This window comes from Diuraphis noxia, unplaced genomic scaffold (genome assembly GCF_037042655.1).
Source record: "Diuraphis noxia isolate RWA-SAM2 unplaced genomic scaffold, SU_Dnox_SAM2 contig0005, whole genome shotgun sequence".
NCBI lineage: Eukaryota > Metazoa > Arthropoda > Insecta > Hemiptera > Aphididae > Diuraphis > Diuraphis noxia.
In genome coordinates, this window is record NW_028301715.1 from 25956787 (window position 1) to 25976511 (window position 19725).

A 19725-nucleotide genomic window follows, 5' to 3' on the forward strand; every position below is an offset into this window, starting at 1 on the left:
AGGTTAAAAGTGGGTGACTGTAATGGATAGAATTGAATTTGAATCCAATGATATTATATCATTGTATACGAAAAACGATTCTGAGCGAAGACGGTTTATCTGTATAGAATAAATTATAGACTATTAAAATTTTTCAAATCTTAGATTTAAAAAGAAAAATTTTTATGAATTTCTAGTTTAAAATAATTTGCGAGTTTTCATGATTTTCGTGATTTTTACGTATGTTGTCTAAAATTCAAACTTTGAATGCTTGTAAAAAAAAAATTGTGAGTAAGCATTTCTTTTATTTTCAACTGCTATTGTAAAAATATGATAGGAGCCATGTATTAAATTTTCAAATCTTAGATATAAAAGAAAATTTTTTTATGGATTTCTAGCTTAAAATAATTTTCGAATTCTCGTGATTTTTACGTAGGTATGTTGTCATAATATTCAAACTTTGAATGCTTATAAAAAAAAATTGTGACTGTATATTTCTTTTATTTTTCAACTTCCATAGTATAAATATGTTAGGAGCCTTGTATTTAATTTTCAAGCTTTTCTACCGAACAAATAAATTCTTTATCGAAATTTGTAGTCAAAAACACAAAAAGAGTTGAAAAATTAAAATGTCAATAAACAGCTCAAAATAAAAATAAAAAAATTTTGAAAATTTTATCAAATATAGAAAATGCCTATATAAACATTCAGTGAAAATTTCAAGTATCTGCGGTCATTTGTTTTAGAGTTACACCAAAATACGGAAATCGCTAAAAGTGAAAATCCAATGTTGTAAAAATTTAAATTTCAAATGCTCATAAAAATTTAATTTGAATTTCCGGTGGACTTTTTATTTGTGATAAAGATTGAAAAACTTGTAAGGAATCTTGTATTAAATATTTAAATCTTAGATTTAAAAAGAAAATTTTTTATGAATTTCTAGCTTAAAATAATTTGTGAATTTTCGTGATTTTCACGTATTTTGTCAAAATTCAAATTTTGAATGCTTATAAAAAATAATTGTGACTATGAATTTTTTTTATTTTAAACTGCTATTGTAACAATATATTAAGAGCCTTGTATTAAATCTTCAATATCTTCTACCCAAAAAATAAATTTTTATCGATATTAATTTAAAAAAAAACTAATAATGTTCGAAAATTGCATATACCTATGAATAGTACAACATTAGTCAAACATTTTTGAAAATTTCATGGCGTATAGAATATACTTATAAAAACATTCGGTGAAAATTTCATGTATTAATAGTCATTTGTTTTAAAGTTACATCAATAATCAAAATTGATTTTGTCGAAAACTTATTGTGCGTAAAATTTCCCGTTTTTCCCTTAATTTTTAGTTTGTTTATCCTGATTATTTACAAAAATATATAAGAATTTTTTACTTTTGATCACCAAAGTACCAACAAGATTCACTTTCTTATCGAATAAGGTACTGAAGTCAAAAATCGAAGAACTTTTACTGCCCCAAAACGAGATGACAGACAAAAAAAAATATATTCATGGTTTTGACGAATTTTTGTCAATATTTGAACTTCGAATGCTAATAAAAGAAAATTGTGCCTATGTATTCTTATAATTTTTTAATCACTATAAGAATAACTTATGAGAAACTTTGTATTAAAATTTCAAATATTTTTATAGGGCCAAAAAAAATTTATCGACACTTCCAAAAATTTTTTTATCTATTAATGAATGTCTATAAATATCTAAAAAAAAGTCAAAATATTTTGAAAATTTAATCATGTAAAGAAAATGCCAATCTTAATAACTGGTAAAATTTTCAAGTATCTACTACATATACTTTTTGAATAATAACAAATATTTAAAGGATGATGTTTGAGGGTGAATCGTTATCGTTACGCTATTTCGTAAAAATTTAAAATTCAAACGCACTTAAAATTTTTCCTATCATGATACTTCGAATTTTCTGTATAGCTACTTGAAGGAAAACTTATGGAAAACTTAGTGTTGTATTTTTAATCCTTAGTTATAAACACAAACATTTTTATGATTTTTCAACTTCAAAATTACTACTTGCAAATTTTCGCGTATTCGACTGATTTCGTAAAATCAGCTTATAAAAAATAATTGTGACTATGAATTTCTTTTATTTTTAAACTACTATTGTAACAATATGTTTAGAGCCTTGTATTAAATTCTCTAGCTTTTCTGCCGAACAAATACATTTTTATCAATATTAATTTTAAAAAAACTAATAATGATCGATAATTTCAAATGCCTATGAATAGTTAAGTCGAAAATGTTTGAAAATTGCATGGTGGATAGAATATACTGATATAAACATTCGGTGAAAATTTCATGTATCTATGGTCATTTATTTTAAAATTATATCAAAAACCAAAATCGATTTTGTCGAAAAATGTGTGTGCGTAAATTTTCCCGTTTTCCCCTTAATTTTTAGTTTGTTTTTCTCGATTATTTAGAAAAGTATTAAAAATTTTTCACTTTTGACCCCCCAAAGTACCAACTAGATTAACTTTCTGATCGAACGAGGTACTGAAGTCAAAAATCAAAGCACTTTTACAGCCCCAAAAAAAGTAATATACTATTGATACAAGTTAACAATACCCTTTGTTCTTCTTTCTATATCTACTTTTGTTATTCCTATTTATCTTTCCTCTTCTAATATCTCTCTCCTAACATTTTTAACATTTTTTTTTTAAACTGTAAAAGTGCCTTCACTGGAAGGTGTCTTTAATTCGTCCTTCACGTCATAATTATCAAATTCATCAATTTCACTTTTTTTCAAAATGTATGTACCTAACCGATTTTGGAAATAAAAATTATGTAATAAAAAAAAAAAAATAGATTCTGAGTGTAGCGAGGAATGTATTGGTTTTACAATGCTGTTTATTTCTTTTTCTTTTTTATTCTTTTAACACGTTTTCTCTCTCTAAACTTGCTCAAAAGAAGTCATTTTTCATAAATTTAAAGAAGTCATTTTTCGTAACGGTACTCGAAATAAAAGCGGTTAAAGGAGAAGAAACGTAAGATTTCACGATTTTATAATATTAAATAATTACGGACAATGTTTTCTACCAAAAAGATTGCTTCTAATGAAAAATGACAAGAGATCTTTATTTTCAGTTTAATCAGTTTTGTTCATTCAGTTACACCACCAAATGTTATTCTAAGTCTTATGACACAAAAGTTGTTTTATTCTATAAATTAATTGCTGACACCATAGCACAAACCTAATACAACATCATATATTCTACTCCTATTATTACTTATTACCATCTACTTGGATACATCAAGATTGCTACGGGTTTACCATCTATTTATACCTACAATATGCTTAAAATTCACTGTTCAGAAGTACTTTTAATTTGCATATATTCAAATTTTGCATTCTGGCATAGTAATTATTATTAAGAACTATGATTATCGATATTCACTACAAATATACTTAGTCAGATTATGGCTTGACTTCTTGAGAGATAAATAATGAAATCACATAATTTCCTATCTCCCATTAAATTTGCAAATGAAAACGATGCCAAATAAAAATATTGTTTCCAATACAGAATTTTGATAATTTAAGATACTACAAAATTAATTAAGTATGTAAACATATTTTTTACTGTTAAATTATTTGGTTATATTTATCCTTTCTTAACTTGCAAGATATTCAACTACTCAAGTTAATTTCAAAGAAGTTAAAAAATGAAGCCTGACAATATGCATTCCAGAAGAAAACTAATCCCAATAATAGTATAGTTAACTAAAAATATGTTAAATGAACGTTGTTGATGCTAATGTATTTATTTAATTTTAACAAATATTATACAATTAGGTTAAATATAAATATTAAATTAAACCTAACAACATCAAATCAATCATAAATGTATGGTAAATCACTAAATTGTACGTTTCTTTAAAAACTAAAAAAAAATCTTCACCTATCACCTTCATTATTTTACATGGTAGCTATTATAAAATATTATACTTAAATAACTATACTTTGTTAAAATATTAGGTAGGTATGTTTTAATCCGAATATTAAGGCATCATAAAAATATTTTTATTTTAAACTATATTGTATTTAGTGTTTTGCAACTGAATAGTTCTTTCTGTTTGGTTGGTGTTGTTAGCAAGTATTACCACCTACTAAATCTAAGTTAAAATATAATTAGTCCTACTTTTAAATTTTGCTGTATTTTTTTTAGTTAGCGGTTAAGTTAGGGGAAGTTGAGAAACGTGCGTACTGGTTCGTATGTGGAGCATTCTTGAAAAATGGAATATGTGTTTTACAGTGTTTTACAGTGCGAGTTTGACATATTATGCTACATGCAGGTGGCTGATATTTGCTGATTAGGAAAGAGTGTGTGGTGAAAGTGTGGCCGATTCTTATATGAGTGATCCCAATATCTTGACATCGGCTGAGGTCCGGAGGTGTATACCACTGTTTCACAGAACTTTTTATGTTTTTCAACTGAATCCTGTAATAGTATTTGAGAAGTTTAATGTTCCATATGGTGTGGTATGGTGATAATTTGTTGAAAATTATCATTATGTTGAAATAATAGCGCGGCACATGAATAAATATTATAATATTATATCACATTATTATATTATTACGGTTCAACCGATTAAATTTCCTATACAACTACTCTGTGCTTCGACGAATATTAGGGGTGACTTTCGAATACTGCAGGGAACTTCATAATAAATAATAATATACTGCACGCACAAATGCACATTGTATATATTATATATAGCTGCATACATATGCGTGTCCGGTTGGCGTTCGTTCGCATTTCGTATATTACGCCAGTTACTGGAGCAGTTATCGGATAAAATATAATTAAATTTAAATATATATTTTTCATACAGAAAATTGGTTCCAAATACCAACCCAAAAATATTACCACACTTATTATATAGTGGGGTGCCATTCGCTCTTGTATTTGTGCTTCAAAAAATTGTTTTCACAAAATGTCATTATTCCATTTCATTATGCTATATTTAGTTAATATAAGGTAGCTATATCATTTTTTTTTGTTTATATGTATTATTATTTTTATTATAATACAATATTATTAAGATCCATAAGATTTTTTTGAACTTTTTTTAAATGGTTGTTATGAATACCATATTTTTATATATAGTTTTAATCTCATCGTAGATAAACTATATATTACTCTAATCGATCAGAGTCATTTTCTTGAACGTTGATGTTTAAAATATATTTTAGAATGAATAATGAAAGAATAGTCTTTATTATTTATTAACACATTCAGTGAGGTGATAGTATAGATATTGCAGATTTAGAAATATAGCTAACTCAACAAAATCTCTTAATTCTAATAAATGAAAAATAGTTAAAATCTGATAATTTTTTTGTTTGACTTATATTATATACATCGCTTACATATTAAAAGAAGAAAATAGTATTGGATTAAGATGCATTACCCTTGGAAATGAAATGAAAATTATAAATTATTTTTTTAAACATTTATTAGAAAATACACAATCTGTAGTAATAGTTACAATAAACATATAAGCTGAAATTACAATGGTTATGAGTGCGTGAGGTGCGAGTAGCAACCCAGCAGTAACACTCGACATGGTATTTAAGGTTATTTTATATTAAGTACATTTTACATACTTAAGTAAATGTTTTTTTTTCTCTTGTTATTATTTGATTATTGAAGTATAAGTAACAAATTTAGTTAGCTAAATCACGAAACCTGGGTCTCTTTAATCTTTTCGGTGGATTACTTGGAATGTTTGCGGAGTTGAGGGCGAGAATAAGTGGGTTTTCATTAAAAGTGAAGATGATTTTGTCATCGGCAAATTCAGCTACTGATGTATTAGGAGAAATTGGTTGGTCTACGGCGTATATGTTATAAAGTATTGGGGACGAAATGGCGCCTTAGGTAGCCAGATAAGATGGGTGCTAGGTTTGAGAACTCTGAGCCTACTTTAGTCACAAAGTGGTGGTTTTCCAGATATGATCTGAAGAATAAGAAGTAGGGAGAAGGGAGAAATTGTTTTAGTTTATACAGAAGTATAAATTATTTGAAAAATAAAAAACACAACTTATTTATTTTATAAATTTTATAAATGTGATTAAACGAAAAATGCATTTATGTAGTTTATGTTTCGCAATTCTTCGACTATACATTATTATTTATTATAAGTTATAACAGTCTTGACGGCCGCTTAAGGGATATCGGGGAAACAGTCGTCGAACCAACATTATTATTTTTATTATAACGACGTCGCGTGATCAATCCCAACGGACGGTGACGGCGGCGGCGGTGGGCTATGACTAACTATTTCCATATTATAATATACACATCTTCGTTGTATTTCAATATTAAATTATTGTTTGGCACGATCGAATATTTATAATTATTATTATACAATACCAACGACGAGCCGTATAGTAATTATTTAGTGACGCGCGCCCGAGCGACGGTTGGTTTAATTCGATAACCGACCGTCGTCCGATAAATAGTATAATATAGAGGTGCATTTCCCTGGCACCCCCACTTCCGAATTTTGAGTTCAATAGGAAGTGTGTTTATTGATCATCGTTATCATCATTGTTATTCGTCCGCCGAATGGAGTGTGTGAGTGTGACTATGAGTCGGTTCTTAACGAAATTGCCGTGTAATCTAATTATGTATTTATGTTTTGTATAATATGTAGAATATTATATAATACTATTATTATAGTGTATAATATAAGTACTGGTATTTGTTTTTAGCGATCTAAGATGGGTACGGACAACGGTTCGTTGTTCTATTGTCCATTGTTGTTAGTGGGCTTAAGCCTTATATTAGGGCTATAATAGCAATTGTATCATTTTTAGTTAATTCGATAAAATATAGGTGGGTAAAATTAAAATCTTATTATAAAAGTATAAATAGAATCTAAACCCCAAAATTGTATTTTGCATATTATTTTAAGGTGCGACTTATTAGAGCAAACACATACACATCATTTAGTTTTTTTATCTGTGACTATAATGCAGAGTAAATTAAATTGTTCGTTAAAATATAAAATTCCTTTATTCTGTAAATATTAATGTACTCCTTCTAGTTTCTTATACGAATACGATATTATGTGAATAAGCTTCGCGCTCCTCTTCGCCGTCAATGACAATCTCTAATGAATTATGATTTTGTAAGTCGGAGTGTAGGACTCATTGAAGAGTCGGATGGTATTGATATAGAAGTGATGAATAATTAAACGAGAAGAGAAAAATTACTAACACAAATAATTTATTAAATAACAATTTTAATAATTTAGTCTATTTTTTCTAGTGAATTTAGTAGGTATTAGTTGTTTTTTTTTTTAATCTATAAGTCCCTTAATTTAGTTATTATGCGTTTCGTATAATATTATTTGTTAAAAAAAACAAGAACAACCACATATATAATATGCTAAAAAAATCGTATTAGTTTAAATAGTTTAATATTAAAATACTAAATTTATCTTCTCATACCTACATAGTGTAACAGTATTATTTCATAGTAATCCACAATAAATGCAGAAAACAAACTTAGGTAAATGTTCGTGCACATATCTATATACCGACTATACACATCGCGTGGACATTGTTTGATTATAAAATTATACATCCATAATTATAGTATTTTATGTCTGAATAGCTGAGCAAAATCTTAAAAAAAATTTTTTTCCAATAGATTTGAAATCATGCTTAGCTTTATATATAGAAAATCAGGTAAGTGGATGTTGCTGTGTAGTTGTACAGAAAGTTACAAGTGGGTCATTATAATAATGTAATGGATGGTATAAATTTGATTTAATAAAAAAAATAAAATAAAATTATAACGATTCTGACCATAGACGGTTTGCCAGTCTAGGATGTTTTATACATACTTGATACTACCTATATTTAATATTTATATGTTATATTGTTTTAATTTAATGGTAGCCGATAAGTTAAATTAATATAACTATTATCTTGTATATTATCATATTTGTATAGGCATATATTATTAATATACCTACTTACTTAAGACATTTTAAGTACCAACTTAGTACACACAAATACACCAAAAACGTGCCCATATGTATTTTAAATATTCCTCAATTTCTATTATAACAATGTATCAGATGCCTTGTATTAAATCTTAAAGCTGTATTACCCAACGAATAACATTGTATGTGCCCTCATGTCCCAATGTAAAGATGGAATGCTGCTAGCCAGCTAGCCTGATAGACCAAGGTTTAACACTCTTCTATAGTGAAAAGTTTTTCGTACGCTTGTTTTCTTGTGTGTAAACCAGCGATACTCAACCTGCGGCCCTCCAACGATTTATATGTGGCCTGTGTTTACACTGTAAACCGAAATTCCGTGTTATTGCTCGACACAGCTTTGCTTGTGCATGCCTAAGACAGTAAGACCAGTACCATACCCTTCTGCAAGTGCCGACTTGTAAAAACTTATTTACGAATTCACCTTGAGTGTAAAAAAATGAACATATTCCCCCGACGCGTTATTTTTTTTAATTAGGTAGGTATTAGCCCTTAAGTTTAAAATAAATATAATATATACATTATACATTATACAAAGCTAAGTCATTATTGTTGTGTACGTCTACACGATAAATTAGTACGCTCAGGGAAATAAATGACTATATAATACTTCATGAATTCGGAGGTTCCGCTGAACTACGGTCTACGACTTCGACTCCGACTGACTTCCCTTCGGGGCGAGCACAGTCGGGCAGGGCCGCTGTGGAACAAAACTGTCCACACAGCGGAATGCCATATAATGCGACCGTGTTCATTCCACGGGTATATGGATACATAAAAAACATGTGCAAAAAGTCCCGTATCGCCCTTAATATATCCATGTAAAATCAATATATTTAAACACGTTTTTTTTTTACAGTACCAAGTATGAAAATTCTGATTGAATGGCATACATTTTTTTTTTAAATTCAAAAATTTTCAAAAATTATTTTTTATGCATTTAAGAATTTTAAATTTTTAAGATAGCCATTTGGTTGAACATATTTTTTAAAACAGTTCAACAAAAAAAAAATAAAAATTGACCAAGTTTGAGCTACACGCATAAAAATCGTTAGTTGTTTTAACTCCAAATGCAGTTAATGTCCAATACATTTGAGCGTCGATTTTGACTTAGGACTCAATAAGTGTTAATTTAACTTCTATTCAACATGATTAAAACGACCAAAAATATATTGTTAAAATAATTACATTATTATGCTATATTAACATATCATAACGTAGTGAGATTAACTTTCATAATGTTGTAAATTGAGTTTTTAAATTCGTTTCAAATTGAAAAAACGTTGTAGTTGAAATGACCCCAAGAAATGGTTAAAATTGAGATTTAGCAGTTGTTAAAATAACTCCAAGATATGGAACAATGCTGTTTAAAATAATTATAAAAACAAAAATAAATGGGTCCCTATGCGGGATTCGAACCGAGACCCTTAGTTACATACAGTTTACAAACCTAACGCCTTAACCTACCTACCTAACGGGACTATGATAGAAACTTGATAAAATATACCATTTAGGTAAAGGAATTTTGTAAACTAATGTAGGCATTTAACAGTTTACCCACCGTTTGTGGAGAAAAATAAAACCATCTTGCATTTTAATTTTTGTACAATAAGCATACGGATAGGGTTCACAGGAGTACTTATTATTAATATTTTTTCTTTGGGGAGGGGGGAATTAAATAATAATTTTTTTTCTTAACTATTTAAAACTAAAAGTTTTAAGTTTAGAACATCACATCATAAGCAGGCTCACAATTATCATTCTTTGTATACTTGTGAATACTTGTTTTAGAAGAAAACAAAGATGGATAAAAATTGGAGTATAGTTTTATTTAACTAGATTAATCAGTATACTTCACACTATTGTAGGTACCTATGCATGAAACATAATAATAATTCTTTATATAAATTATTAGATATACCCATACCTATATATTATATAAATATATAATAATACAGTCGAGTCGCAATAACTTGAACCTCGATAACTCGAAAAACTTGACAACTCGAATTGTGTTTTATTCCCCTAGAACATTATTCTCCTATAAATTAGTTAGATATCTCGAAGTGAATTTTTATCCCCCTTCAACTTCGAGTTATCGCGACTCGACTGTACATGATATAAATGAAAAATCAATTGTATTAATAAATAATTATTTTTATTTTTATAAACATCAAAACATAAATTAGATATACCTAAATAAAATAATTATAATGAACTCTATATAATAATATACATACAACATGTTCACATTATGTTTTACATAGGTAGGTATTATTTACATTTATTTATTAACAGTAAGTATTTAGTGGGCTACATAATATACCTAGTTATCTTAATAAGACATATGTCTTATTATTACCTATTGTTGTAGCAGCAGTAGGATATGGATAGTCAAGTTCATTGATATAATACCCTATTTTATCAATATTTGAATAGTCAAAATTTACTTCATGTGCATGAAAATGGCTGTCAAACCCTATTGATATTAATGGTTTGATTATAAAATATGGCACTCTAGACTTACCAACAAGTATTTTATCGATTTCTCCAAATAAGCAACCATCAAGATTTGTTTGTATTACCAAAATTAATCCAATCTTATAATATATATTTTTATACTCTACCCAAGATACCTTATATGATTCATTAACCAATTCTGAAGGTATAGTTTTGTAAACATTATAAGTTAACTCTATTTTGGAAATTACACTTTTACCAGGACCAACTTTTAAGTCAGGCTGTAAACCTGAAAGTGTTAACAAGCGATTCATAGTTTGTAATTGTAATTTACGTGCTAAAGTATACCCAAGGTTGATTCGACATGGTATTGAATTAGCAATAGATTTAAGAATTTTGTGTTTAGCTTCAAATCGAATTACTGATGTTAAAATTATTGGTCCATTTTTCAACAATAATCTACCATAATGAGTTAAAATATGAAATTTTGGTTTTAATGGAGTTTCTGAATATTGTATGTACAATCGATTGTGTTCAGCAACAATAGAGTCAATTTGAGCTGCACACTCTGGTTGTATTTTTCTGGCACAACATAAATCAATAATTTTGTGTAAATTTAAATACAAACGCCATACACCAGTTTCTTTAGGTATCAGATCTCCAACTATAAGTCCAAAATAGCGTACTAGGCATAGCATTTCTGATGCAGACATAATAATATAACCTTTTTTTAAATTATTTTGGATAATACTGGGAGGAGTATTTTTACGTTCAGTTATCCCATAGTTGAAAAGTTCAATCCGTTTATTTAAAATATCTAAAGTGAAATATTTTTTTATTATCAAATGATTTATATATAAATATATTTTATGTTGTTATGGCATGCATCCACATATACAATGCACATGACGCATGCGGACGATTTTCGGGTTTTTTCGGCGTTGTAAAAATAACATACTGAATGGTTAATTTTAACACTATTTTGGAGTAGAAACAACAACAAAATTAGTTCATTATGAATCGAGCTCATGTTTAAAACAACATTCTCTATGTTATCAATTTAACTACCGGCATTAGATTATATTGATTACCTACAACTTTCTAAATTCAACTAATTTTGGGTGTTATTATGACTTATTATCATTTCTCAACAATATGTGTTGAGCCAACCTATTATTGTGGTTAATATAAATGACTATGCAGTTGATTTAACTAATGGGTGTTGAACATTGTAGTTTGAAGTTAAATCAACTACATTATTTCTATGTGTGTAGTTATAATTTTAAATAATTGTAATAATAGTTAGGTAGGCGTATGCTGAATTTTATGATAATCTGTAAACATCTAACAATTAGTGGAGCTTTTAGGAAAGATTAAAATTAAAATTCCGATAATAATTATGTGGTACTTGCTCATACTCATAATAGATATCACTCGCCTACAAGACTAGACAGTGTATGGTAGGCGGGTCAGTTATATTATCTCTCCTTTAATCAGAGCTAGCGCAATCTATGAGAATAAATTTGCAACCTGATTTATAAAACAATTTGTATAGTATAAATACAATATATTTCAAAAGTTCTCAATTCAGGGATTGATGATCATAATTATTCGAGGCTTCAATCGTGGATTGTGAGGTATATTTTGTTTGTGGCTATTTAACTAAGAATCTAGCTAAACATTTTAAGTGTGAAAAATGTATAACATATTTCAATAGTTGTTAGAAACAACTGCAACTGCATAAATATAAAATCGAAAGGCTGGTTATTTTACATTCTACCCATATTTTTGGGGCGCTCGAGACGAGAAATAATATAGAATATTAGAATGACATATTTATGGATAACATAGAAACTAACTAAACACACAAAAAAAAAGGTCAATATGTAATTGAAAAAATATTATAATATTATGAAATTACGTAATGACATAATACTATTGATAAAATATGTTAGTTATAAAAATACGTAATTCCCTTCCAATTATTTGAAAATAAATGAAAAGATATGGCCTGTGTAGCTTTTTAGGCAGCAGTATATTGTTTAACAGGATAGTGGTTATATAATGGTACTAATCATGGTAATCATACTATGATGTAATATAATGTTAAAACATTGAATCTAACTATACAATAATATTATTATTATAGTTATAACAATGAAGGTACAAATGTTTATTTATATTATAATATCATATAGAATATTGCATAACAATAACTTAAAGAATTTTTGTATTTTTTTTTTTTTTAATTGGTGAGAGTGAGGGTAATTTTTCTGAGAATAAAAATCATAGTTGAAAAAAATATAATATAATGTAATTAATATTAATATTAAATAATATCATGATGATGGCTGCACGGTTTCATGGACTGGGTATATTGTAATTCACTAACTTACACTCATCGTTCAACATCTGGGGGGGCCTGTCGCACGGAAAATATTTATGGTCGGTGCTACCCAATTTGGGACTCGTGTAACACTGGCCTTTGCAGAAGCAAATTTCATCGTCCTTCTTCTGCTTATTACATATTTCTTTGCTGTAGAACAGAGGGTGTCCCTTTTCGTCGATGTTACACATGACACACTCGAAAGTCGATGAGTCCTTTGTGGAGGGGATGCACGGTCCAAACATTTTGGTGTGGCACTGCGATTGCAAGCATTCTTTACACGACGTAAATTTAATATTGTCGGAGTCCACGTAGTTGAAGTTTAAAAGTATGGTGAAAACGAACACGGTCACAACGGTGTACGACAGAAACATTTTGGCTTTGCTGTTGACGCTGTTGTTGTTGTTTTTTCGGAGGAAATCGAGTCTGGTACCTAATATGCGGTACTGCGATGTCTGTTATTTCGGAATCTGTTTCTCAACGACGACGAAGTTCATCCGGACACTGTTTGCGCGTTAATAGTTGCTGGACTGACACAACAGTTCCAATCGGTTTAAGTTTCGTTTTTATAGCCTAACGGCTGACGGGTTCGCGATCGTGGCGTCGTTTAATTTATGTACGCAAACATTTTGTTTGTTACGTGTAACTTAAAAACGAATTACCATAAATATCTGATGTTTTCATTAAACATTTATATAACTATTTTCCGTATATAATGACATTCACATTTTTACAATATTTTTAACAATTTTTAGATATTAATAATATTTGTATTTAAAATTTTTTACTCTAAAAATGTCGAAAAACTATTCTCATTGTTGAAAAGCTTGAAAATTCAATTCAAGTTTCATCCTAAGTTGTTATTGAAGCAATAAAAATATATATAGTTACATAGGCACAATTTATTTAAATTATGATTTGAAACTTAAATTTTGACAAAATCATTTACATTTACAAATTGTTTTAAATTAACAATTTAAAAATGTATAAAAGTTCAATATTTATAAATAAGGTTTGCAATTTAAAAAAAAGTTCTCATCCAGGACATAGACTGCATTCGCAAAGTTTCTTGACAGAATACAACCATTGCACCACACCAGACTTCTCTCAATACATTACGATATTTAATAGTATTATTTATGAAAATATATAGGTACCTAAATTATCTTTTTGCCAACTCTATTATCCCAAGTGGTTTCGCTATTACGTTTAATAATTAGAATTCATAAAAAGTTTAAATGTACGAAGGATAGATACCTAATAATCAATTTTTTCGGTTTTGAATATAAAACTGATAAAAATTTGTTTGCAAATTATTTAGCTTTCATAAAATCATACAGATATAATTTTACTACAGTTATCATACAGTTATCAATATTATTTTTGGAAATGTATAAAACGTTGTTACAGATAAGACGATTAAATTTTATTCTACGTTCAAAGTAGAAATTATCAAAAGGTTTGGAAATTTTTTTTCTACTGTTTACCTGAACCTGCTGCCATTTGATTTTAACTTTCAATTTCATGTACATAATAATATATATTGGACTGTACTAAACATACCTCGAATGAAACACTAGTTCACCCTTATCTACTATTTTGAAGATTTTGGTGAACTTTTCGTGACATTATACCTATAATTTTAATTTCCTATAATATTTTCTAAACATGTATTTAGCTCATCTATGATACGAATATTTTTAATTCCATGAAGCTTGGAAACAAATAATCCAATGCCATTGTATATTCTTTAGGAAATTGAGTATGGAGAGTCAATTCATAGTAATTATCAATCATCCATCGTCTAATTTTTAGGATGATTTCGCTTTCTACATAATCTACTCTCTACAGCATAAAAGATTGAGTAGAATGTATGAACGATTTCCTGAATATGAAAAAAAGATGGTCTTAAAGTATTTACCTATATTAGAAAATCACATTAATCAGACTTTGAATGACTGCATTATTGAAGAAGAAAGGTGTGCGAGCATGTTTAATGAATTACTCTGTATATTCCTATTATAAGTGTAAATTATATATTTTTTAATAATTGACCATTTTCAGTTTAATAACATTTGAAATTCGAATAAGGTGAGAGTTAGAGCTTTTAAATGTAAATAAATAAAGCACAAAATTTATACGTGATGCATCCCACAAAAATTAGTAACTCTAACCAAAATGTGCATGGAAAACACACAGTATAAAATAAGGGTCGAATCCACGCTGTCAGAAGCCTTTGAAGTAAGAACTGGCTTAAAACTGGGAGACTCATTATCACCTATCCTATTCAATATAGCTTTATAAAAAGTTATAAGAGAATTACAGTCAGAAACAACTGTAGTGGAAATCGGTCAGTAACACATACAAGTACTGGCCTTTGCAGACGATTTAAATATACTAGGAAACTCCTTACAGGAGACGGAAAAAGCAGCCCAAGCCCTTGAACAAGCAGCTAGCAAGATAGGTTTAAAAATCAATGCCGAAAAAACTAAAGTAATGAAGCTGCTAGAAGATGGAGACAACCGTAACAACCTAGGATGAGCTATGCTGAGTGCTAAAAATGATTGGTCGAAGGAAATAGGAGTAAGGATCGCAAAAGCAGAAAGAGTGGCATTTGCCTTAAATAAGTTCTTAAAATCAAAATTATTTTCAAAGAAGACCAAAACTAGACTATATACAGCAATAATAAGACCGACGCTCACCTACGAGTATGGCTGTAAAGCTTGGACTACCATCAGCACAACTGAAAGAAGACTTAGGACCTTTGAAAATAGAATTTGGAGGACAATATGTAGACCAACTTATGATAACGTCAATGCTGTATGGAGAAGAAAATACAACAAAGAACTACAAGACGAATTGGGTATGGCGCCAGTTATCAGCTTTGTAAGAGGACAAAGTATCCAATGGTTAGGACATGCGATGCAAAGAAGCGAGGATGATATAAGTAGGACAATTCTAAATTGGAAACCAATGGGAAAAATACCACGAGGAAGACCCAGGAAAAGGAGAATGGATGTTGTGGAAGAAGACCTTGAAAGATTGGGAGCACAGGAATGGAGGGAAATAGTTCAGAACCGTGAACAATGGAGAGATATTGTGATGGCGATCAAAACTCTTAGAGAGTACTAGTGCCAGAGAAAGAAGAAGAAGTAACAGTTTAAATTGATAACATAATACATAATATAATGGTTAGATAGATGCACCGATTACATAGGTATGATATTATATAAGGTTACAAACCTTGAATCTTAACTATACTATACAATAATAATAATTATAGTTATAACAATGAAGGTACAATAGTTTATTTATATAATATCATATGGAATATTGCATAACAATAACTTAAAGAATTTTTGTATTTTTTTTTTTTTTTACATAGACGAACGAATTTTCGGGAAACGGGCAACCATTCAAAACCTATTATACAATATATTAGTATTACCATTCGGGAGGGATGGACGTTTAAAAATCGTTTATTTTATTGAATGTATTTTACCTACGGGCTAAGACACAAATCGTGCGGTTTTACGGCGTTCGTTGTCTTCACGTACCTATAGTTTACGCCACCAATGCACCAGAATAATAATAATATAATATTATGCACCACGATAATGGTCGTGAACAGGATGACGGATTGCTGCGGAGGAATTACTTATTATGCGAGGATATTGTGTGACGTAAAACCGTGAAAATAATAATATACCAATCTCGTCGGTGATCGAATCCTTATGGGTATATTATACTATAAAATATTACGTAATTGGTGAGGGGGGAAGGAGGGGTAATTTTCTGAGAACAAAAATTATAGTTGAAAAACATAATATTATGTAATTAAGATTTACAGCCAGGTGGTGTTATCCATATTATGATGCCCGAGTTGGATCCTCTGCAGGAGCCTCTTGGCTGAGGGAGTACACGTAGATGAAGTTCATTTAACATTTAAATACATTTTTAAAACGAAAATAATTATCACATTTCCGTCTAGTACACATTAGTATAATATGCATATATAACAATATATTTTAAACTTGGTTTGTAATAAATTGTACCACTACTCACTAATTAATATTAAAAGAATGCAAGATTTATAGATTATTATATTAGAAATTATATTATATCATTGTATACGAAAAACGATTCTGAGCAAAGACGGTTTATCTGTCTAGGATATATTATAGATCATTAAAAATTATCAAATCTTAGATTTAAAAAGAAAATGATTTATGAATTTATAGCATAAAATAATTTATGAATTTTCGTGATTTTTACGTATGTTATCAAAATTCAAACTTTGAATCCATGTAAAAAAAAAAATTATGAAATTCTAAATATAATTTATTGAAATTTATTTTGTTTCAGTGTTGTCAAATTAGTTCACTCTTAGCATATGTTGTATAATTTGTACCATTTTTTTTTCTGTTTTTCTCGATTTTTTTGAAAACTGTTGGAAAATGTTTACTTTTGACCTATATAATGCACCAAGGATATCCACTTTTAGATCGGAAACCACCCCCAAAGGTTGAAGTCGAAGCATTATTTGACTAGTTATGCTGTACACAGACACACAAAAAAAATATATAAATCAAATTCGTTAGCTGTGAGCGTAATATAATTATAGTCGATAAATCATTAATTAAATTATCTAACAAAAAAAAAAATACACACACATCAATTTAAAATCAATACATTCATCACTTTGTTCAGAATCTAAGTCGTGGATGTCGCTCTGCTGTACAGTAGGTTACAAGTGGGTTACTGTAATGGATGGAATTAAATTTAAATCCAACGATATTATACCATTGTATACGAAAAACGATTCTGAGCGGAGACGGTTTATCTGTCTAGGATATATTATTATAGATTATTAAAAATTTCCAAATATTCCTAATCTTAGATTAAAAAAAAAAAAAAAATTATGAACTTTTAGTTTAAAATAATTTTCGAATTCTCGTGATTTTTACGTAATAGGTATGTTGTCATAATATTCAAACTTTGAATGCTTATAAAAAAAAAATTGTGACTGTATATTTCTTTTATTTTTCAACTGCTATAGTAAAAATATGTTGGGAGCCTTGTACATAATTTTCAAATCTAAGATCTAAAAAGAAAACTTTTATGAATTTCTATCTAAGATAATTTGAACATTGCCGTAACCTAACCGTAATTTTTACGTATTTAGTCAAAATTTGAACTTTAAATGCTTATAAAAAAAAATTGTTACTATGAATTTCTTTTAATTTTCATCTGCTATTATTAAAATGTGTTAGAAGACTTGAATTAAATTTTCAAGCTTTTCTACCCAACAAATAAATTTTTATCGATATTTATAGAAAAAAAATACTAAAAAAGTTGAAAAATTAAATTAAATAATTTGAAAATCTTATCAAATATAGAAAATGCCTATATAAACATTCAGTAAAAATTTCGAGTATCTGCGGTCATTTGTTTTAGAGTTACACCAAAATAAGAAAATCGCTAAATGTGAAATCCAGTGAAAATCCAATGTTGTAAAAATTTAAATTTCAAATGCTCATAAAAATTTAATTTGAATTTCCGGTGGACTTTTTATTTGTGATAAAGATTGAAAAACTTGTAAGGAATCTTGTATTAAATTTTTAAATCTTAGATTTAAAAATAAAATTTTTTATGAATTTCTAGCTTAAAATAATTTGTGAATTTTCGTGATTTTCACGTATTTTGTCAAAATTCAAACTTTGAATGCTTATAAAAAAAATTGTGACTGAATTTCTTTTATTTTTCAACTGCTTTTTTAACATTATGTTAAGAGCCTTGTATTCAATTTTCAAGCTTTTCCGCCAAACAAATAAATTTTTATCGATATTAGATCGATATATATATATATATTATCGATATTTGTGTTTTTAGCCAATGTATTTTTAATATTTTTCAACTGCTATTGTTACAATGTGTTAGAAGCCTTGTATTAATTTTTTAAGCTTTTCTACCCAATAAATAAATTTTTAAGTATATTCTGTAGACGTTTTCTACATTTGTTACAATTTTCAAAATATTTAGATTTGTTTTGAGCTGTTTGCTGGCATATTAATTTTTCAACTTTTTTAGTTTTTTTTTTTCTATAAATATCGATAAAAATTTATTTATTGGGTAGAAAAGCTTAAAAAATTAATACAAGGCTTCTAACACATTGTAACAATAGCAGTTGAAAAATATTAAAAATTCATTGGCTAAAAACACAAATACTTCGATTTTTGACTTCAGTAGGTACCACGTTCGATCAGAAAGTGAATCTAGTTGGTATTTTGGGGGATCGAAAGTAAAAAATTCTTTAAACTGTTCTGTACTTTTCTAAATAATCGAGATAAACAAACTAATAATTAAGGGGAAAACGGGAAATTTTACGAACAATCAGTTTTCGACAAAATCGTTTTTGGTTTTTGATGTAACTTTAAAACAAATGACCATAGATACATGAAATTTTTACTGAATGTTTATATAAGTACCTATATATTCTATCCACCTTGCAATTTTCAAAAATTCTTAACTTAAGTTGAATAATTCATAGGCATATGTAATTTTCGATCATAATTAGTTTTTTCAAAATTAATATCGATAAAAATGTATTTGTTAGGCGGAAAAGCTTGAAAATTGAATACAAGGCTCAATGTTCAAATTATCTTAGATAGAAATTCATAAAAGTTTTCTTTTTAGATCTTAGATTTGAAAATTATATAGGTACAAGGCTCCCAACATATTTTTACTATAGCAGTTGAAAAATAAAATAAATATACAGTCACAATTTTTTTTTATAAGCATTCAAAGTTTGAATATTATGACAACATACCTATTACGTAA

At 28.2% G+C, this 19725-nt stretch overlaps 1 protein-coding gene across 1 annotated transcript; it reads left to right on the forward strand.

Annotated features, from left to right (window-relative positions):
• Nucleotides 1–15429: 15429 nt before the first annotated feature.
• Nucleotides 15430–16017, forward strand: LOC149055138 (uncharacterized). The gene has a single exon (XM_089229513.1). The coding sequence runs from the start codon at nt 15430–15432 to the stop codon at nt 16015–16017; it is 588 nt and encodes a 195-aa protein (XP_089085639.1).
• Nucleotides 16018–19725: the final 3708 nt, after the last annotated feature.

Bases quoted from the DNA above. Each gene is read 5' to 3' on its own strand.
- LOC149055138 (XM_089229513.1), top strand. From the start codon at position 15,430: ATGCTGAGTGCTAAAAATGATTGGTCGAAGGAAATAGGAGTAAGGATC.